At 39.9% G+C, this 22,420-nt stretch overlaps 1 protein-coding gene across 1 annotated transcript in view; it reads left to right on the plus strand.

The window, feature by feature from the left end:
- Window positions 1–22,420, plus strand: part of DMXL2 (Dmx like 2) — an 86,567-nt gene that overhangs the window by 40,245 nt on the left and 23,902 nt on the right. Inside the window, exons 13-27 of the mRNA XM_075273440.1 lie at window positions 971–1,092; window positions 2,421–2,510; window positions 3,844–3,961; window positions 5,573–5,692; window positions 5,962–6,189; window positions 6,285–7,943; window positions 8,544–8,654; window positions 9,467–9,636; window positions 11,639–11,736; window positions 13,180–13,345; window positions 13,455–13,719; window positions 14,096–15,171; window positions 19,510–19,701; window positions 20,636–20,712; window positions 22,138–22,268. Of these exons, the coding sequence (XP_075129541.1) occupies window positions 971–1,092; window positions 2,421–2,510; window positions 3,844–3,961; window positions 5,573–5,692; window positions 5,962–6,189; window positions 6,285–7,943; window positions 8,544–8,654; window positions 9,467–9,636; window positions 11,639–11,736; window positions 13,180–13,345; window positions 13,455–13,719; window positions 14,096–15,171; window positions 19,510–19,701; window positions 20,636–20,712; window positions 22,138–22,268 (4,623 nt within the window). The remainder of the gene's footprint in view (window positions 1–970; window positions 1,093–2,420; window positions 2,511–3,843; window positions 3,962–5,572; window positions 5,693–5,961; window positions 6,190–6,284; window positions 7,944–8,543; window positions 8,655–9,466; window positions 9,637–11,638; window positions 11,737–13,179; window positions 13,346–13,454; window positions 13,720–14,095; window positions 15,172–19,509; window positions 19,702–20,635; window positions 20,713–22,137; window positions 22,269–22,420) is intronic.

Consider the following 22,420-nt stretch of genomic DNA (forward strand, 5'->3'; position numbering starts at 1 on the left):
CTGGTGGTAAACCATAGAACGTTCCCTAATTTAAAGGGGCTTTATCAGCAAAATCATGCTGATAGAGCCCCACATATGCGTGAATAGCCTTTAAAAAGGCCATTCAGGCACCGTAAATGTTATATTAAACTACCCCCCCCCCCGTTTTAAAATAAAACCCTAAAACAGAATGTGATAAACTTACCGAATGTGCACGATGGGCGGGCATTCAGGGTGCGCTTTCTTCTTCATCCACGCCTCCTCTTCTTGCGATGTCCTCGGGTCCCGTCTTCCTCCGGCGCTCGCAAACTGACATTTGCTAAAAAAAAAAAAAAAAAAAAAAAAAAAAATGGCCTGGGCGCATGCGCAGTAGTCGTAGTAGAAGCAGCATGCTACTGCACATGCGCCCAGGCAATTTTTTTTTAGCAAATGTCAGTTCGCGAGCGCCGGAGGAAGACTGGACCCGAGGACATCGCTGGAAGAGGAGGCGCACCCTGAATGCCCGTCCAGCGTGTACGTTTGGTAAGTTTATCACATTCTGTTTTATTTTAAAACGGGGGTTAGTTTAATATAACATTTACGGTGCCTGAATAGCCTTTTTAAAGGCTATTCACGCATATGTGGGGCTCTATCAGCATGATTTTGCTGATAGAGCCCCCTTTAACTCCATAAGGACCAAAATACAAATGGTGTCACTAAAAGAGTCTGTCATATATCCAAATAAAGAAAAGCCAATGGCACTCAGTGTTCTAGAGAAAAGATGAAATCTCTACTTGGAGAATGAAATAAAGAATGATGGTTCATGTGCCAGATATTGCTAAGTCATTGCTCCTCTGTACTGAGATAAACTATAGCATTAAGATTCCATATTCCGATGCAGTTTATGGCAGTAAGCTTCTGGTTTTACCAGCAGTATTCCTAAGTGGTTTTTAAGAGCATATCAATAGTCTGTCCTGTTCTATAAACTAGATGCCATCCTTTTTCTTTTCAGGCACATACTGTAATTCAGCCAGTGCCTGCTTTGTAGCTTCTGATGGAACAAATTTGAGGCTGTACCAGGCTGTGGTTGATGCTCGAAAGTTACTTGATGAACTCTCAGATCCTGAATCATCGGTAAGTTTTAGAGCATGTGTTCTGTCTTTCGAACCATATCTTATATCTAAAGCTATTATGACATGAGTGAGAGTGTGTTGTCTTTTTTTACTAGATAAATGATGATTGACTAATCTTACTGATGCCAGAAATGGAAGATTTACTTATGCAGTTTCTGTTCTATCTTTAATCAGCTCAGAATGTGCTTAATACCTTTTATCATATCTTGTGAAATAGTAACAGTAAAGGGCTGCTAAGACTGGAAGTCTGATTTGGTAAAGAATGGTATAAAATACTTTAACCACTTCAGTACTGGCCCAATTTGTGGTCCAGGACCAGACACATTTTTGGCTTATTTTCTATGTGCAGTGGGGGCTGTAACATTTTTCTCATACGTCTCATTCAACTACTTTTTTTGCTTTGCTTTGCTTTAACATAAAGTTCTACTGAAAAACTTGATAAAATAGTTATTCCTCTCCATTACAGTACGTTACGGTTATTTTGTATGTTGTCGTTGGGGGTGGGGCTATAACCTTTATAATAACGGCATTTTTATTTATTTTTTTTAAATTGTTTTTGTTTTTGTTTTGTTTTTTCAGGTTGTGCCTCCATAAGGTCATAAGAGACCTTTGGGGACATCTGAGCACTTCTTCTTTGTTAGGGAGGCTGATTTCCCTGCAACTGGAGCTGGTACATTTAGCTCCAGTTGCAGGAGGAATCCATCCTCCTGCACGCTGTTCTTTAGACTTACAGAGCTGATCTGGGCCCTGTAGGACCCGGCAGATCATGGGACCGCCAGGTCAGAGGGTGGCCCCATCATAGCGGCGCGCATAGCTGTGTATACAGCGCTGTATACACAGCGATCGAAAAGGCAGGGAAGGAAATAAACCTTCCCTGCCTTCTCTCTGGGAGCTCCGGCTGAAGTTACAGCCGGCTCCCAATATCAGTAGCTGCACAATCTTGTGTAGCTGCTGTGTTCTGACAGGACATACCGGTACGTCCTGTCAGAATAAGGCAACCACCTTCGAGACATTTATAGTCTTTGCGTTGTCCGGAAGTGGTTAAAAAAAAAAAAAAAAAATCATCCTTCACTTATCGTTGCCACTCTGCCGGTTCTTAGTCCCACACTGATCTTTGTATTTCCTGGTTCTGCGATAACCACATTGTCCACAGTAGTGAACCATTGAGTGGTTGGCTACAAGAGTCACATGTCTGTGTTGTCATCACTGAAGGAAGCAGTGGCCGTGGTTCAGTGCAACAGAGATCAATGATTAAAATATGCCTTATTATCTGTATTCCATCCTAAACCTTTTTCAAAGCAAAATGCTATTTCTATTTGATTATTTCAGAAACTTATTGGTGAGGTGTTTAACATTGTCAGCCAACAGTCTACAGCGCGCCCTGGCTGCATCATTGAGCTTGATGCCATCACTAGCAAGGTAAGTAGTTCAGTATTTCTGAAATGTATGCTTTATTTTCCATGGATTGACAAACTGTTTAAGTTAAAAAGGCGTGTAAGTGAGAACCTTAAAGTGTAAGGGATTCTGCAGCGCAGATTTGCAGTAAGTTACAGTGCAATACATCTGGAGAGAGTTTAGAAAAAATACCATCCATAAGCAGAAGATTTTAACATCTGCAGAAACGTTGCAGTTTTTCACCACAGGTTTTACCCCTTCAATATCTAGGGGGAAGTTTACAGCACAATTTGCAACAAAATTTGCATGTATCGGAGGGAATTAATCATTCCCTCTGCCAATTTTATGGCCTAGAGCAGACTTGGGCAATGTACAGCCCGCGGGCCACATTCGGCCCTCTGACTGCTTCTGTCCGGCCCCCTTAGCTTTTGGAAGTTTGTTTAAGGACCTGTGATGCCGTCATCACAGCCTATCACCAGGATAGGCTATGACTCTTTATTGAGCGGAGCCACACAGGACGCTTGCTTCAAGCTGACGGCAATGGAGGCTGCTGGATAATAAAGAAGAGAGAAGAGATAGCATGTATGAGCAAGAGGGGGGAACTAGGGGCAGATGTAGGGGGGCAGTTAAACTGAAAGCAGATGGAGCGGAGACATTAAACTGGTGTCAACTGGAGGAGAATATTAAACCATGGGGGGGTAGCTGGAGGGGGGCATGTCTGCCTCTAGTTGCCCCCAGTTTAATGTCCTCCTCCAACTATCCCCACTGTTTAATGTCCCCTCTAGTTTCTACTAGTTTATACTGGAGCACTAGGAGAGGGACTTAATACTGTGGGGCAGTTGGAAGGGAACATTATAATGTGGGGGCATATAATGTACGGGTGACTGTAGGAGGATTATACTTTGTGGGGGCACATGGAAAGATGATTGAGAATGGGCAGAGTCAGCGTAGAAGTGGGTGGAGCTAAACTTGCCATGGCGCGCATAGCCCTCTAGAACTGTTAAAATTTCTCACGTGGCCCCATGGGAAAATTAATTGCCCATCCCTGGCCTAGAGGCATGAGGTGGCGTACGTTTGGCACAATCTTGCTTCAAACGTTCGCCTAGCCTATCGTATTCTGTGGGGATGGCTCTACCTTTTTTTTTTTTTTTTAATTATAATTCATACCTGTAAGTAGACTCGTCTCTATGGTTTACGTTTGTATGGTGTGTCAACCATTGAACAATTCACTTATAGCCCTGATCATTTTAATATACAGTTCTGGGAGATCTGTTAAGTAGAAGACTGGATTGGATTGAATTGTGTGATAACAAACACATTTTACAGAGATGACCACCATGTAATTTAATATTTACAGTGTGGATCACGGACTCAGCTACTTCACGTGTTTCAAGAAGACTTCATTTTGGGATACAAGCCACACAAAGATGAAGAAAAAGTGAAGGAACCTGAGGTTTTCTTCCAGCCATCACAAGGTATGAGCTCGAGATCGGGTGCTGGTATATTTTATTTTTTATTTTTTTTATTCTCTAGAAACAAATTTTTGTTTAGAAAAGTTTTAACGCTTATAAATAATATCTATATTTAATATCACTTTATTTCTACTGACTATGGGGTTAAATTAACATCATTTTCTATTAATTTCTACTTAAAGGGGTTATCCGGGATAAATGGAAATCCCTACACTAATCTAAACACCTTCTTACTTTCTAAATAACATAATTAATCAAAAATGTATATTTATCTATATACCTGGGGCGTCATGTGACCACCCCAGGGACATTTGCTGGTTATCCGGTGACGTTCCATTTCCCTGTTTCCGGAACCAGAACATCAATACTACCCCCCTCCCTCATCCACTCCATCGTATTTACATTCCAGGCCTCTTCTTGCGGGATGGCTCCTCCTTCTTTTCTGACTGCCGGTGCTTTTCCGAGCGCCGCTCTGCGCCGGAAGGAATGGAGAGAGGTAAGTATATAATGGGGTCGCAGGTTAGGCTAAGTAGGTTTGGAAGAGCTAGTATTGGGTGGAATAGCTAGAGAGACAGTTAGGGGGGTGTATGGGAGAATGGAAGGGGGGAATATGGTGGGAGAGGTTAGAGTGGAAGTTACATAGCAGGAAGCTGAACCAAATAAACAAACACAGAAGATACCCGGAGCTCCCAAGGACACTAAGAAATATCTCAAAACACTGCTAAAGGTATATGGGTGCATTTGTTAACACATAATACCCTAAATAGCCCCATCAGACCTTTTTTTTTTTCTTTTTTTTTTTTTTTTAAATAGAAAATAAACATTTTTGCCCGGAAAACCCCTTTAATATCGAGCTTCATAAAATGACTGTTTTTTTTTTTTTTCACTATATATATATATATATATATATATATATATATATATATATATATATATATATATATATATATATATATATATATATATATATATATATATATATATATATATATATTACATTAGGCAGAGAAGGTGAAAAAAAAATACATACTCGCCTGTCCTTGGTGCTCCAGTGTCTTCCAGTATAGTCTGGTTCTGCTACTCCGGTGTTTTCTTCCGGGGAAAGTCCCTGTTGCACTTGACCAACGAGGCCGATAAGTGGCCTCAGTGAAGGTCACGGGATGTCACTACCTGTGACTTCCCTAAGTCCTTTCCTTAGACCAGAGGTAAGGAACCTTAGTCTCTCCAGCTGTTGCAAAACTACAACTCTCGGCATGCATACTTGCTCTGCTGTTCTTGGAACTCCCATGCAAGTCAATGGAGCATGTTGGGAGTTGTAGTTTCACAGCAGCTGGAGAGCCGAAGGTTCCCTACCTCTGCCTTAGGCTGTTGATATGATATCACAGCCAGCAAATAATTCTGATAAAAGAAAACATTGTAGCTGCAGAGCCGGATTGCTCTAGGAGGCACCAGAGCACCAGGGACAGGTGACTTCATCTTGGTTTAGTTTTTTTTTCACCTTCCTTGGGCTAATATATTTAAAAAAAAAAAAAAAAAACCCTCTTGAAGGTCAGAAAAGTACATTTTATAATGGTAAATATTACTTATGACATGCATGTGTTTTATTGTGTACAGGTTACCGGCCACCTCCGTTTTCAGAAAAATTTTTCTTAGTTGTCATAGAGAAAGATGGCAAAAACCGTTCAATTCTTAATATGTGGCATCTTCACTTGAAGTCTGTCCAGGCATGTGTTGGTAAGTGTGTGTGTGTGTGTGTGTGTGTGTGTGTATAACATATCCACATATATCCTGCAGAAAGGCCATGAACTTTTGTTCATGTTAGCACCCCCATTATTAATCAGAAAGCATACTTGTCATTTGACCCCTATGCTCCAGTCGTTTTGCATGAAAAAAGTAAAAATAGACTTTTTTTTCACTTGCTTGAAGCAAGTTGTTACTTGTTATCCTGATAAGGCCATTAACCTTTGCTTACAAGCACTGTAACTTTTATTCTTATTTTAAAGCAAAACCTGCAGAGACCGCTCCATCAGAAAACTTTCTTACTATTCCTGGACAAACTGTTGTTGAGTCCTCTCCAGAAACATCTCCTGGAACAAGCCCCATGACGCGCTCTGCTTCAATAGCGAATCTTCAGACAGCCAGTAAATTGATTCTGAGCTCCAAGCTAGTATATAGCCATCCACTGGATATCCCTGATGGTGTAGAAGTAATAAGAGCGACGCCTTCGGCAGGTGAGTCTGTGTTTTTGTTGTCACTTTCTGTTTTGTAATCATTTTCAAGATGGTTGTGATCAATTATTAAAGGGTTTTCTGTTTTGTTTTAACAGGCCATCTTAGTTCTTCATCGATTTACCCAGTGTGCCTTGCCCCATACTTAGTGGTTACTACATGCTCAGACAACAAAGTGCGATTCTGGAGATGCAGCGTGCAAGAGCTTGACGGGAATGAAGACCAGTATAGCTATTGCTGGAAACAGTGGTCTTTAATGAATGAAGGGCATGATGAGGACAGCAGTTCAGTGAGTGTAGCGGGCAAACCCGTTGCAGTAAGTTGTTCGTACACTGGAAGACTTGCTGTGGCATATAAGCGGCCCATTCAGCATAATGGCTGTGTCTCCAAAGAATTTTCTATGCACGTATGTCTCTTTGAATGTGAATCCACTGGCGGATCAGAATGGGTTTTAGAACAAACCATCCATCTTGATGACTTAATAAGAGTTGGCACCATGCTCGACGCTCATGTGAGCGTAGATAGTAATTTATTTGTATACTCTAAATCAGATGTATTTCTAAATAGAGACAAGCATCTCATGCCGAACATTAAACATTTGGTCCACTTGGACTGGGTATCAAAAGAAGACGGCTCACATGTACTTACTGTTGGAGTTGGATCCAATATTTTTATGTATGGACGATTGTCAGGGATTGTTACTGACCAGACCAATAGCAAGGATGGGATTGCTGTCATCACTTTACCACTAGGTGGTAGTATAAAACAGGGCATAAAATCCAAATGGGTACTGCTCAGATCCATCGACCTGGTGTCTTCAGTGGATGGGACACCTTCATTACCAGTATCTTTGTCTTGGGTTAGAGATGGCATATTAGTAGTTGGGATGGATTGTGAAATGCATGTCTACGCTCAGTGGAAACACAACGTGAAGTTAGGTGTCGCCGATGTCTCAGCCTCTGAAGATGATACAAAACAGTCTGAAACAATTTCCAAGAAAACCAGTGTAATTGATGGAGCAGCTATTGTCGATGATGTCTTTGGCAGCCCAACTGTTATTCAGGATGGTGGTCTTTTTGAGGCTGCCCATGTGCTTTCTCCAACTCTTCCTCAGTATCACCCAACTCAGCTGCTTGAACTGATGGACTTGGGAAAAGTTAGACGAGCAAAAGCCATCCTTTCACATTTAGTTAAGTGCATTGCTGGGGAGGTTGCAATTGTAAAAGATTTAGATGCTGGGGATGACGCTGCTCCAAAACGTCACCTCTCTCGGACTATCAGCGTAAGCGGCAGCACCGCTAAGGACATGATTATCACTGGAAAAGATGGAACGCGAGAGTACACAGAGATTGACTCCATTCCTCCGCTACCACTTTATGCACTACTATCTGCTGATCAAGACGCACCTTACTCTGCTCCAGAGGAATCCACCAAAAAATCACAAACCACCAAACTTAGTTTTAATAATAAAACAGATGACCAGTATTCTGACTTATTTCAGATACAACATGTGACCACTGATGACTACATAGGCTTTGAAATGGAAAAAAGAGAAAGCAAATCAAAAGTTATCAACTTGTCTCAGTACGGGCCTACTTTCTTTGGCCGTGAGCATGCCAGTGTACTTTCAAGCCATCTCATGCACTCCAGTTTACCTGGCCTGACCCGGTTAGAACAAATGTTTCTAGTGGCTCTAGCTGACACAGTGGCAACAACCAGCACAGAGCTCGGGGAAACCAGAGATAACACCTACACAGGTAATCCTTGGAAACTAATAGTCAAGACAGATGATGATTTCTTAAAGGGGTTTTCTGGGACTTGTATATTGATAACCTATCCTTAGTATAGATCGTCAGTAAGTGATTGTTTTGGGTCCAACATTCAGGACCCCCTCTCTTCAACTGTGTGAAGAAGCCATAGCCTCTTCCCTATACTGATGACGTCACGTCCATCGGTTACATGGTACAGCAGCAGCTCAGTGTACAAATAAGTGAGGTAGCTGCTGCATTGAACTATCCTCCAGAAAATTGGAAAGGCCAGCATTTTATTTTGCTTAGGTTTTATTTCTGGTGATTTTTTTTTTTTTCCTTAGAAAGAAAATGGTGTCCAGAAATACCTTTCCTATAGATGCCTGAAAAGGCAGTAACAGTTTAAGCTTTTGTTTAATACTACCACAGTAGCATGCTGCATATTTAATAAAGATAACACATATGATTTATGTTTCGCTGCTATTGGTGTGGATCTCAGACCTGACCCTGCTTTGGTGGTTTACAGTAAAACCTACTATTAGTATATTCCTGTATACAGTAAATCACAGCATGAAGCTTGTACTTACTCTTTATATGTTGTGTTTCTAGGAGGAGATAACCTTGATGAATGTGGCTTAAGATACTTATTGGCTATGAGGTTGCACACTTGTCTATTAACGTCCCTTCCTCCATTGTATCGTCTTCAGCTGCTCCACCAAGGTACTGTTTTTATGCTTTTATAACAGAAGTTACTTCTGATCTGAAAGACTATGAGATTAATCTTCATATCTGGCCAGACACTTGAGAATTAGTGGTTTATACCAATCTTGAAAACTGTATATCCAGAAGCCCTGGTGTATTGCACAGATGGTTTTTCTCAGTTTAGCTATTACAGACTTGTTATTCTCCACCAGTGGAAGATATGAAAACCACAGCTTTATATAGTAGTGCTTTAGATAAAATCCACAGGTCTGTAAGATGAGGGTGAATAAAAAGACTTCCTTTTATTCTACAGAATGTGCCGCCATTCTTCACTCCCACGTTACATCCTAATATAATAAAGTTAATATTCATACCCTGGAAATTAGTGTTGAGCGAATACCATTCGTCGAATACCTCGCTCCCGTAGGAATGCATGTTAGTGGCCGCCAAATATTCACTGCGCTTAACCCCTTGGTGCTCTGCCGCTTCCACGCATTCCTATGGGAGCGAGGTATTCGACGAATAGTTTCGAATACGATTTGCTCAACACTACCTGGAATCTGTATAGGAAGTTACACTCTGGTTAGTATCATCATGTAGTATGGCAAGGCCTAACCAGCAGAGGCTGATATATCAGCAACAGATTTCAGGTGGAGGAGATCATAGAATTGGAGTTGACAAGATAATTCAGACTTCAAGGCAGGGAGTAGTGTAAGGCACCAAAACAAGTTATTTCAGTCATATATATATATATATATATATATATATATATATATATATATATATATTATTGGATTGCATGTCTTTACATTTTCTCACTTATTCCGTAGGGTTGTCTACGTGTCATTTTGCATGGGCTTTTCACTCAGAGGCCGAAGAAGAAGTAATCAATATGATCCCAGCAATTCAGAAGGGTGATCCACAGTGGTCCGAACTGAGAGCAATGGGAATTGGCTGGTGGGTGAGGAATATCAACACCCTGCGCAGATGCATAGAAAAGGTAGTTGCCTAGAAAATAAATGTTTAATATATCTTTACAAAATTGTACATAAAAAGACTTAAACTTCATTCACAGCGATTTGGCTTCCTTTTGTTAATTATGTTGTAGAATCTCATCCATTACACAGTTCCTTATCGTTACATGAAGGAATCTGTGTATTTTGCATATAAACTTGCTACAGATGCATATTAAGGACAAAAGACTTAAGTATGCTGGAGTCTATCGCCTGTTAATGAACTATTGTAAAGAGGTTTTCTGAGTTTTTATATTGACAGACAATCCTTAGAGATATGTCTGTGTTGCGACAGCTTGTTTCGAAGGACCTCAGCCCATTTAGTCATTGGTCATGGAGGTGCCAGGTGTTGCAGTCCCACCAGTCTCATATTGATAACCTATACTGAGGCTAGGCCTTCAATATAAGAACCCAGAATACCCCTTTAAGAAAAAAAAGATCATGGGAAAACTGCAGTTTCGCAATTATTTAATGTGGTATCACTTTAGACTCACAGATGAATATTATTTTACTCTCACCGTCTTCTGTGCAAACCCGATTTGTTGGTGGTTAGTAATAGATGCTGAAAAATGTGGCTGACCCTAATATATATTGAACCTTCTTCAGAGGTCATTGGTGTCTCTACTTAATTAGCGGAATGGCTATGGTGGTATGTATTGATCGTATGCAAGCAGCGCTTCTAGCCCAAGCTGAGAAATCTAGTCCAAAGCACTGTAAGCAGACATTCTGTACAAGAATTAATTTTTTATGCCCCCCAGGGTAGCTCATCTCTGCTGAAGACTTTATATGTACATGAATATATTGGGAAACTGAAAACTCCTGCACATACATTACAGGTTGCTATTTGGGTTGACAAAACAACCTCCATCTTCTGACAATCACAATAGAATCTAATTTGGTTAGGGTATGTATGTTCACACGGCGGAAACCTTTTCAGCATGTGACTTTCCTGCAGTGCATCGGCATCCCGTCATGGTATCCCGCTCCTAATTAGGCCCGAATGAGTGGGCCTAATAGGGAGTGAGTCTCGAGCCGCGGACACCGAGGCTGATTCAGCCATGGAATCCATGGGAAGATAGGGCGTGTTGCTTCTTTTTCCTGCTAGCTGAAAAAAATCGCTAGCGGGGAAAAAAAAAAAGTGAGCGACTCCCATTGAAATGAATGGGAGATGTTTTTGTAGGCAGATTTTGAGGCTGATTTCGTGTCAAAATCCACCTGCAAAAAATTCTGTGTGAACATACCCTTAGGTGTCTGTCTGCCATCAAAATGAGGAAAAAAGAGGCTGACTGTAGTGTGGGTAACTAACAGGAGATTCAGTAAAATATGTAAACTTCTACATGGGTAATCTGCCAATATATATTTAAAGGGGTATTCCCATTTCAGGGTCAAGCAACGTAGAGTCAGACCTCTAAAACAGCAGTTACATGCAGACACTGGCAAACCCCATTGACTATAATGGGGTCCCCTGGGTGTCTACTGGTTTCATATTGAAAACAGCAGAGAGAAAAGTCTTCCATGCAGGACTTTCCCCCTCACCTATTTTTTTTTATTTTTTTTTGGTTTCTGCAGTAGAGTCTCCAACGGACACTCTAGCGCAAGTGTGAACTTAGCCTAGTACCATCTAGCTGCAGTGTTCGGGCTGTTGACATCAGATTCCCTGCTCCCAGTCACTGTGCTTGACTGCTAATGGAGCAGCAATCTGTCAGCTCTTCAAAGGGCACTTAGCTGCTGATCCCTGGTAAGGGCTAGAACAGTGCTTGATCACTGCCCATGCTATCTCTGTATGTATACTGTATATATAACCAGGTATAACGGTGTGCAGTTTAATCTTGGCCCTTCTGGCCTGACCTGTGCATCACATGGGCTAAGATCAACCAGCAAGTTGTAAATGGAACCAGGAGGTGGAGAGGAGACAGCAGAGCAGGTGAATACCTCTTAATGTCTTTGTATGATCTCATGTATTTAATTTGAATGTACTTGTTTCAACAGGTTGCTAAAGCAGCATTTCAGAGAAACAATGATCCATTAGATGCTGCAATTTTCTATTTAGCCATGAAGAAAAAGGCAGTTTTGTGGGGTTTATTCAGGCAAGTACTCTGTAAAGAAATTTCATTTAATTCCATACATATATATGTAATTTTATTTATGTATTTTCTTCAAAACATTACCATGTTGTAATTCATAGTGATGTAATTCAGAGAGAAATCGTAGGGGAAATAAATGCTATATGTGTTTACTGTCCATGTAATTCTACACTGATGACTTTACAAAGGTGCTCCACTCTTCCCATTACTTGGATGATGCATGGAATGTAAAGTATGAGATTGTAAATCATTATGTGGTTTACTTTCTGCCTAAGACTGTTTGCAACACATGCTCTTCTCATGTAAGCAGAAGGTAACTTTATACCATTGTATGGCACAGCATAGTTCACTGTACGATTTCATCCTCTTTTTGTAGTGGTTTATACTGGTATATAAAGACCAGATTGGGGCAAAAAGAAAACAGTTTTGGCCTCCATCTAAATAATATGATCTTTTGAAAATGTTTAGCTTGAATATCGGGATTACACCATAGTAGCCTGTCAAGAAAAGCACTATACTGCTTGTGTTTTTTTAATACAATCCAGTGTTTGGCTGTATAAAATTGTCTGTGTGGTTCCAGCCTAAGGCTGTGGCCCCACGTTACAGAATGGCTACAAAAGGAATAGAAACGATATAGCAATAACTTCTACCTTTTGCTCAATCCACTCCTGGCTGTGGCACAAACAACTGCAGCAAAATCTGCAACCAAAAAATGCTGTTTCTGCAACGTACGGCCTTAGCTTTAAAGAGGACTTCCGCCAAAGAATGTTATCCGCCATTCATATGGCGGGGAATATCTTGCATATATTAACATTATATTGGGGGTCTGACTGCTCTGAGCAATGGTCGGTAGGGAGCACATCTCTCCATTCATTTCAGTGGTAGTGCCTGAGAAAACCGAAGTACTCAACGATCTCTGTTGCTTCAATTGAAATAAAGGAAGCTTTGTGTGGACAAGTTCCCTGTTCTTCTGACTGGTGAGGGTCTTGCCGTACAAGAGAACAGGCCAACCATTTATCCTAGAAAATAACCTTTTAAGGCTGAGGCCTCAAGTTGCGGAAACACAGCTTTTTTTTTTTTTTGCAAATTTTGCTACAGTTTTTTGAGCCAAAGCCAAGAATGACTACATAAGGAATGGGAAATCTAAAAGAAGTGCCCCTACTTCTCCCTTCTCTTCAGTGCACTACTGGCTTTGGCTCAATAAATCGCAGCAAAATCTGCAACAACAACAAAAGTTGTTTCCACAACATGGGGCCTCAGCCTAAAGGCTGTAATGGTTCCCTAGGAGCTTATATAAAACATCTACAAAACAGCAGTTGTAAATCTGCTTCTTTATTAAACATTTTAGTTTTGTTTCCCTCTTTAGCTGTGCAGATTACACATTTTGTTCTGTAATATTTATTTATATATTGATTTTATTTATTAATTTATATATATTTTTTGTAGGTCCCAACATGATGAGAAAATGACACAATTTTTTAGCCATAGTTTTAAAGAGGACCGATGGAGAAAAGCTGCCCTTAAGAATGCATTTTCTTTGCTTGGCAAGCAGCGCTTTGAGCAGTCTGCAGCATTCTTTTTACTTGCTGGCTCACTAAAGGATGCTATTGAGGTAAACAGTGATACCATTTATATTGTTAGTTTTTATTACCGTATTTTTTTTTTTTTTATTCCAGAAGTTGCATTTGTGAAGTGGAAACTTTTTTTTGTTTGTTTGATAGGTCTGTCTGGAAAAAATGGAGGACATTCAGCTGGCACTGGTTATTGCTCGGTTGTATGAATCAGAATTTGACACATGTTCCACATATGAATCTCTCCTCTATGAAAGAGTTCTGGGATGTCAGAAAGATGGCACAGGGTTCTGCTGTTCAAAGCTGCATCCTGACCCTTTCCTTCGGAGTATTTCTTATTGGATAATGAAAGACTACACCAAGGCCTTGGATACGTTATTGGAGCAAACGCCTAAGGAAGATGATGAAAACCCTGGTAGATATATCTTCCTTTACAGCAAACTTTTTGTGCATTTAGTCTTCAGGCCTATGGAGTCTAGATAGACTCTGGCTTCAAACTAAAATGTTTAATTATGATTAATATCGTGTTATTAATTAGATACATGGTTTGCTGCACATTTACTTTCATAGGAATTCAGTTACTAGCTTTTTAATGAATCAGAGAAGCTTTACAGCTTTGGGCTGTACAAAACTGTAGTCAGTTTGGCCTGCTGACTCCACAGCACTGTTAGTTCTGATATTTATTTTACTATCTATCTATCTATCTAGTATGTATACGTAGAGGCAAATGTACATATGATGTATTTTTGCTGGGCTTAATTGTGCATTTTTTTTAATTTTTTTTTTCATAGTTCTGGTCAAGTCATGCAATCCTGTGGTGTTTAGTTTTTACAACTTCCTTCGCACCCATCCTATTCTAATCCGCCGACGTTTCGCTACTCCAGAAGCGAATGTTGCAACTGCTGGCTTAAAAACAGACAAAAACTATGCAGATGAAATAAATCTTATAGAAAGGAAATTATTTTTTACCACTGCAAATGCTCACTTCAAAGTAGGATGTCCAGTTCTTGCTTTAGAAGTTCTGTCTAAGATACCGAAGCTAAGTAAATCAATCTTTAATAACGAAGATCTTCTAAGCGTGGGATCTGTTGGGCCAGACAGTTTGCAGTTTATGGCAAAAGCTAGCTTTGAGGAAGGGAGTGAATCGGGATGGTTCACCCCTGCAACGTCATCAACACAGCAGCCAAATCTTGAAGAATCTGTAAATGATTTTGACTGGGGATCTCCACTTATTAAAATTGAGGACGAGCCACTTCAGCTGGATTGGGGAGAGGATAAAGAGAGCGAAAAAGAGGAAGAGGATGAAGGTTTGGTGTTAAAATGTTTAAATTTGGAGCAAAAGGATCAAAGCCCAAAAGACATCAGTTCTGAAACGCCAACCATAGACCACTCTATACCAACCGGGAATGAAGTTGACGTAATTGCAGAACAGCTTAAATTTAGAGCTTGCTTGAAGATTCTCATGACAGAACTGAGGACGTTGGCTACAGGACATGAAGTAGACGGTGGAAAACTGAGATTCCAGCTGTATAACTGGCTGGAGAAAGAAATAGCTGCAATGCATAAAATATTCAACCATGAAGCGGATAGCAAAGACTTCACAATTGAAACTCCTCCACCTGTGGATATGTTGGACAGTCAGGAATTCTCAGATAAATCAGATATAGGATCCTATGAACGACATCAAATTGAACGCCGCAGGTTACAAGCTAAGCGCGAGCATGCTGAAAAACGGAAATGGTGGTTACAGAAGAACCAGGCTCTTCTTCGAGTCTTTCTGAGCTACTGCAGTTTACATGGTGCACAGGGTGGTGGCTTGGCCTCTGTAAGGATGGAGCTGAAGTTTTTATTACAAGAGTCTCAGCAGGTAATAAATAACATGACACTTTTTTTATCTCTGTGTTTAGTACATACTTTAGGACTCATTACCATTACAATAGAAAGATCATATTTTTAATCCAGTCAAATTCATTTGCTAATCATTAATTGTTTAAGATTTTGTTTTGTTTTTTTTTTTTTTTTATTTTGACGTAAAGCTTTTATGCATGTAATTTTATTTCCATATGTCCAGTATCTTCCCTATGGCTTGTTACAGTGTACAGAGGGGTCCCCCAGAGCATCAAGCCACTTTAGGAAGGTTTCCACCATAGAGAACTGCTGATTTAGGTTAAGTTCACGCTGAGTTTTTTTGGTCAGGATTCCACCTCAAAATCAGTCTCCAAAAAAACCCCTCCCAATAGAGTTCCTTTGAGAAGCTTTTTTTGGAGGCTGATTTTGAGGCGTATTCCTGACCAAACAACTCTGTGTGAACGCAGCTTTGGAGTTTATGCTCAGATCTTAAAGGGGTTGTCCCATAACAAGGATCCTATCTATACTGTTAGTTTATGTGGATATAAGACTTTTTCTAAATACATTGCTTTATCAAAACTGCTTTGTTTGGCCGCTATCTTAATTTATTCACTTCATTGTTTACATGCGTTTCTATGACCCTGGGCCCCAGACCACAATCTGCTGAGTCCCCAAGTGATGTAGCTGCCCGCTCTCAGGGGGAGGGGGGGGCTGGGAGCAGCTCTGAGCTGTGTATGTCTGACAAATAACAGAGCTTCTCAGATAGGGGAGGTGAGAGCTCCGGTATTTCTGAGCTGTTCTATCTCCTGCTCTTCCACTTATCAGTCTGTTTAATCGAATTTGAGTGATAAGGGCTGAGATAGGGAGTCCTCTGTACCTCTGTATGTATTACAAACTGACTTAAATCCAGCTCTTCTACATCAGCTACATACTGTAGTAATTCATTTACAACCAATCCCTCATTACTGACTGCAAACATAGCAGATAGAGCAAGTGAAACCCTGCCCACCAATGTGCTGAGAAAGCCAGGAAGTGAAGAGAGCACAGAGCCTGGAGGTTGATGAACAAGTGTGATGGGAATACCCGTTTAAGTTCACACATTGTGAAAAAAAAAAAATGTTCTCGAACTTGTTCCGTGCTGAAAACCATTGTACACCAAATCTGGACCTGGGTCATGGCTTTTGTTAAACAAAGGCTGTAAGCAGTAGTTTGTGGTGGTGTTTTGTTTTTTCTCTACTATTCCGACTTATATTGAGGTTTGATATATTTTTATTGAAGAATATTAGCAATTTTAAGTATAATAGGAAAGGTATTTTAGGAAACAAATCCTGCAAAGAAAATTAGGGATAATATGTCCACTGAGAAATTATGACCTGGTTCATCTACACTATAAATACCGTTAAACATTATAGCAGTGTCTTGCAAATTCAGACACATATTGGTTGATTGAATACCGAACCTGTCCTGTAACTACCTCATATTAGCTTCATTTTAATGATAAAATCATATTTACAGAATACCTAGCCCCACCCTAGAACATTCAATTAACTCACCTTCCATGTACAGCTACATTTAATCCAAGACTGACTTAGAAAGTGACATTGCAGATCTCCTCTGTTCTTTTATGGTTTTCACTATTGAAAAGGAAACCTAATTGGGTCAACAAGGTGCATAACATGTTTTTCATTTATCCTTCACATTTTCAGGATTTGGGTTTTTTGTTTTTTGTTTTTTTTATTTAACAAAACAGAATTGGGCAGGACTCATAGGGTAACAATGTAGGTGCTGCACATCCAAAGAAAGCAAGTGGCACAGATTAGTAGAGGATATATCAAATAGAGCTGACCTAAATAAATCACTCCAGTGGAATACAAAGCCAAGCTCCGTAAGACAGACACATAAACTAAGCAGCACAAGTTCTAGAAACCTGGAACACTTACCAATCTATGTAGTGTATAGCTAGGATCCGGATAAAAGGCAAACAAACGGGAAGGAGACTTCTCATATAAAGTATGTCACACACTCTGTTCCCAAACACTATAAAGGATCTGGCTGTCAGTACCAATTGTACAAAGTGCAGCGGCGTGCAGTGCCAGCAAAGCCAGGATATAGGTTAATGGGAAATGTGGTATTACCTCATTTATATAGATAAGGTGGACAGAAAGGGGTGAAAGAGTTTTTGTCAAGTTTACTGTTTTTTTAATTTGTTATTTTATTGAATATGGATCTTTGTTTCTTTTTGTTTATTTTTACAGTAAGACAATACAGTTGCTGCTTCTTTATAGTTTCAGATTAAAGTGCAGCAAGTTCATTTCCTACAGCATAATTTTAGTGTAGATCTTGGGGAAATCATAGGAGGGATTACCATATATACTCGAGTATAAGCCAAATTTTTCAGCACAGTTTTTGTGCACGCTAGGTATCCCTCGTGTCTGAAGTGCCCAGTCTACTGAATATAGGGTATCTGCAGTGCTCTTGTTCCGTTGGGAAGGGGTTAATAGGAGCACCGAAGATCCCCTATATTCAGCCAGGCTGAATTCCAAGTGGGAGGAAAAAAAGCAGTCCTCAAACTCAGGGAAGGGGCAGACAGACAACCAAAACACCCCCTACCCTTCCCAAGCACCCAGTAACTACTGCACCCAAAAACTCCATTTTAATTTTTGAAATTTTCCAGTAGCTGCTGCATTCCGCTCACCCCCTCGGCTTATACTTGAGTTTTCCCAGTTTTTTGTGGTAAAATTAGAGGCCTCAGCTTATATTCGGGTTGGCTTATACTCGAGTATATACGGTAATTCTGATTATCAAAAAAAAAAAAAGAGAGGTCCTAACTATGCTGCCATGTTCACAGAGTATAAAATCAACTTCAATTTATATAACTAAGTTGCGGTGGAAACTAAAGTAATCCTATTGATATGGAAAAATTCACTTCCAGATTAGTTCTGACACTAACGAGGAGCTTCCTCCCCCCTCGTGTGATCAATAAGGCCCCACATAGTGTTCTGCTGCAAAAAAAAAAAACAAAAAAAACTGGAGTGGAAACGCATGACAGTTTTTTTCCTGCAGCGCTTTTCACAAGCTTTTAATTCTAGCTAATGCAACGGTTGTGGAAATGGCATCACTTCTGCTGAGGGTATTTTTCTGCAATGTGTGTATCGGATTTGCTAGAATCCCATACACAGGGACCCAGCCTTGAAGGGATTTTCCCATGAAAAGAACCCTATTTAAATCTATAGACAATTAAGTTAAAATTTTTGCAAATAAAGTTTTAAAGATTTTCTCTAATTATCTTATTGGTGACAGACTTTGTCTTGATTGGTTGCCAATAGAGATGAGCGAGTAGTACTCGATCGAGTAGGTATTCGATCGAATACTACGGTATTCGAAATACTCGTACTCGATTGAGTACCACTCGCTGTTCGAATGTAAAAGTTCGAAGCAGAACCAGCATTGATTTGCCGAATGCCTGAAACGAGCATTTTCCCCCCATAGACTATAATAGGGTTCGATATTCGATTCGAGTAGTCGAATATTGAGGGGGCTACTCGAAACGAATATCGAACCTAGAACATTTTACTGTTTGCTCATCTCTAGTTGCCAATAAAAATGACCATGAATGCAAAACTCTTACTATGATCTAGGACTTCTCAGAAACAAAGCCATGATTTCCATATTGTGGCTGGATTACCTTCTCATATATGCAGTGTCCCTGACTGATAACCTGTCCACAATATGGCTGGGGGTTTGACAATTCCTCAGGTCATAGAAAGTTCCTGCATTTATGGTCGTATTCATTGGCAACTGCCGAAGACAACAGATGTCACCACTAAGATGGTTAGAGAAAATCTTTGAAATGCCAAAATTTTAAATGACATTTGTAAAAATGTTTAACACTTGTCGACAAATTTAAATATGGTTGCGTTTATGGAAAACACCTTTAGACCGGGGCCCCACGTTTGCAATTTTTTTTTTTTTTTTTGCAGATTTTTTTTTTTTTTTAAATGTAGATTGTGAGCCCCACACAGAGCTCACAATGTACATTTTTTCCCTATCAGTATGTCTTTTTTGGAATATGGGATGGAAATCCATGCAAACACGGGGAGAACATACAAACTCCTTGCAGATGTGTTTTTTTTTTTTTTTGCCCTTGGCGGGATTTGAACACCAGGACCCCAGCGCTGCAAGGCTGCAGTGCTAACCACTGAACCACCGTGTGGCCCCATTTTTTTTTTGCAGATTTTGTTGCGTTTTTTTGAGCCAAAGCTAGGAGTGGATTGAGCAAAAGTAGAAGTATAAGTACTTCCTATAGAAGTCATTTTACGTGTACATTTTTCAGTGGTTTTCTCACTTTTACCCACAGGAAACAACGGTGAAGCAGCTTCAGTCTCCACTTCCTCTTCCTACAACACTTCCGTTACTGTCGGCCAGCATTGCTGTGACAAAAACTGTGATTGCTAATCCGGTGCTTTACCTTAACAATCATATCCATGACATTCTCTATACCATTGTTCAGATGAAGAATCCTCCACACCCAGACAGCCAGGATCCAAAGGTAGGGAGAGCCCACAGATATTTAATCTTGGTGGTAAAATTATTGGATCACTTTCAGGTTTTTTTTGTTTTACTCTTCCAGTATATTCTAGACTGTTCTTCTTTGTTGGTTATAATGTGTTATTTTTGTAGTAAATTGACATATATACATTCATTTCAACATCTACCCATATACACACATACACGCTCCACTCAGCCAAGCATTATATGTTCTGGATCCGATACCTTTGGCCTTATTTTCCCTGAGAACAAAAGGACTGTGTATGCTGAAATCCAATGCCTGATCTTACCCACCCCACAACTTTTGCTGTTGGGGTAGCGAACATAAAGGGTCCCCTATACATTTATATTGTTGGTTAGCCTGGCAGACATGAGTCTAATATGTACGGCCAGCTTTCGCCTTTTATTTTCTTCATGACTAGTTAGGACATTCTATCATTTGGATATTGACATTTTCTTACAGAGATTGCTGCTGAAAATTTGTAAAATCTGTTATTAAACCACAAAATTCCAAAGTTCTAAAAAATTCTGTCTAAGGACTTACCAAGTGCGACTCCCACAGCAGGAGATTCATCATGTGTTTCTGCTGCCTGTTAGGGGTCTCAGGCCATGGCACCTCCTGTTTTAGTAAATGCCAAAAAGGAACTGTATAACTTTTCTTGTTCCTCTCTTATTTCTTTTGGAAGGGTATGAATACATTGACAAGTGGGCCTTGCTAGTTGAGGGTGTTTACTTGTGCTCTCCATTGTGGTCTGACAGTGTTAGACTATGGAGGGACATGGCCATTGGATAGAATATGGTAGCACCAACTTGTCAATTTATTTATTCAGCCGTTTCAGCATTGTTTGCTCTCTGTATCACACACAATAAGATAAGTGACTTCTGACGGTATATAATTATTGCCATAGTTTTCTCACTATGTTTTTCTCCAATAGGTTTACACACTTCATTTGTTGGCAGCTTCACTTTCTGCATCAATATACCAAGCACTTTGTGACAGTCACAGCTACAGGTATATCAAGATCTCCTGTGTCTTATATGGTATTCATTACTCTATAGAATGATTCAGATGACTACGGATGCAGTGCTGCATTCTGCTGTACAATAGAATTTGGTAGTTGTCATATTGCAGAACAGACTATGCACTGAAAAGTGCCCGAAATGTTCCAAAATATGGCACTTATTAGGAACTCGTGCATTTAGTGGGAGAGCCCTGGTAATGGGACAGCACCTTGTCTGCTACTCTGTATCTACAAGCCTTTATAAGGAGAATATTTACAGGGGATAGATAGATAGATAGATAGATAGATAGATAGATAGATAGATAGATAGATAGATAGATATAGATAGATATAGATAGATATAGATAGATATAGATAGATATAGATAGAGATAGATAGAGATAGATAGAGATAGATAGATAGATAGATAGATAGATAGATAGATAGATAGATAGATAGATAGATAGATCTAGATAGGTACCATGCAGTATAAAATGAGAGTGTATGTGTGAGATATTTTACTATATTTTAGCTACAGGCTTGGTTTCTGTTGTTTGCAAATGATATTTTCACATGCATTTGTTATGCCAGACCCACCTGTATGTACATGTAGAGATCCTGTGAGCGCCCATGGTGTCACTTCTCAGATATCACCATGATAAAATCCACAGTCAGCAGAATAAAGCTTTCTTGGTCTCCGTGTTGTACTGCCGACATCTGTGCACTAGTGATAAATTTATGTACAGGACATGTCACCATTCTCTGAGCTTCCTTAGCTATTGACTTGTGAGGTGCCAGCATCTTGTGCCTGCCATCATCCTCTTGTATGATTGCAGAAACAGCAACTATATATCAAAGTAACCTTAGAAGATCATTTGTTTTTGGCAAATCCATTAGATGAAAATACAAAGTGCAGAATGTAATCTTAAAAGGAAAAGTTCTTTCAGGCCTGTGAAGGGTTGACCCTGATGAAAGGATTTACTATGTGGGATGAGCAGACTTTCATCTTTTCCGTGTGTACTGGCTTTTCAGCTAAATTGATTGAAATGTTATCTGACCGGCATATTTTGCTAAATAAAACATAAGCTTTTTTCTACATCTATATTTTGTGAATATTCTGCAAAGCTAGGAAAAATAAAGGCTGAAATATGGAGGAAAATGTAACCGTGGGATTTATATCTAGGGCATTACCAGTGCACTGCAGTAAAAATCTGAAGAAATAGGTGGAAATACATTTTTCTAAATTGTGTATACATGAGTGTTTTTCCCACACCTTTCAAATGCCAATGTGGCAATAAAAAAAAAAAAATACTCAATTTACATGGGAAATGAAATGAAACCCTCAGTCAGACCTAAGCTGGAGAGCTCGAACAGCTTTATATTACTGCTTCTGCTTGCTCATGTGTCATCATCTTCTCTCATTTATTTTTATGCAGCAGTCAGACAGATGCAAATCAGTTCACAGGAATGGTTTACCAAGGCCTCCTCCTTAGTGAACGTAGGAGGCTTCGAACAGAAAGTATTGAGGAACATGCTACTCCAAATTCAGCACCCGCCTCATGGCCAGGTAAGACTGTTGTCTGGGGACACCTTCACTATAAGAAATCTTAATTTCAGCTAATAAGTGGCCAAATAAACTACAACATGTATTTTTATATGCCCCTAAAAGTGTGGAGCCACAATGGACACTTCTCACGTATCCTCAGGATAAGTGATGAA

The sequence above is a fragment of the Leptodactylus fuscus genome, chromosome 5 (genome assembly GCF_031893055.1).
Source record: "Leptodactylus fuscus isolate aLepFus1 chromosome 5, aLepFus1.hap2, whole genome shotgun sequence".
In the NCBI taxonomy this organism is placed as follows: domain Eukaryota; kingdom Metazoa; phylum Chordata; class Amphibia; order Anura; family Leptodactylidae; genus Leptodactylus; species Leptodactylus fuscus.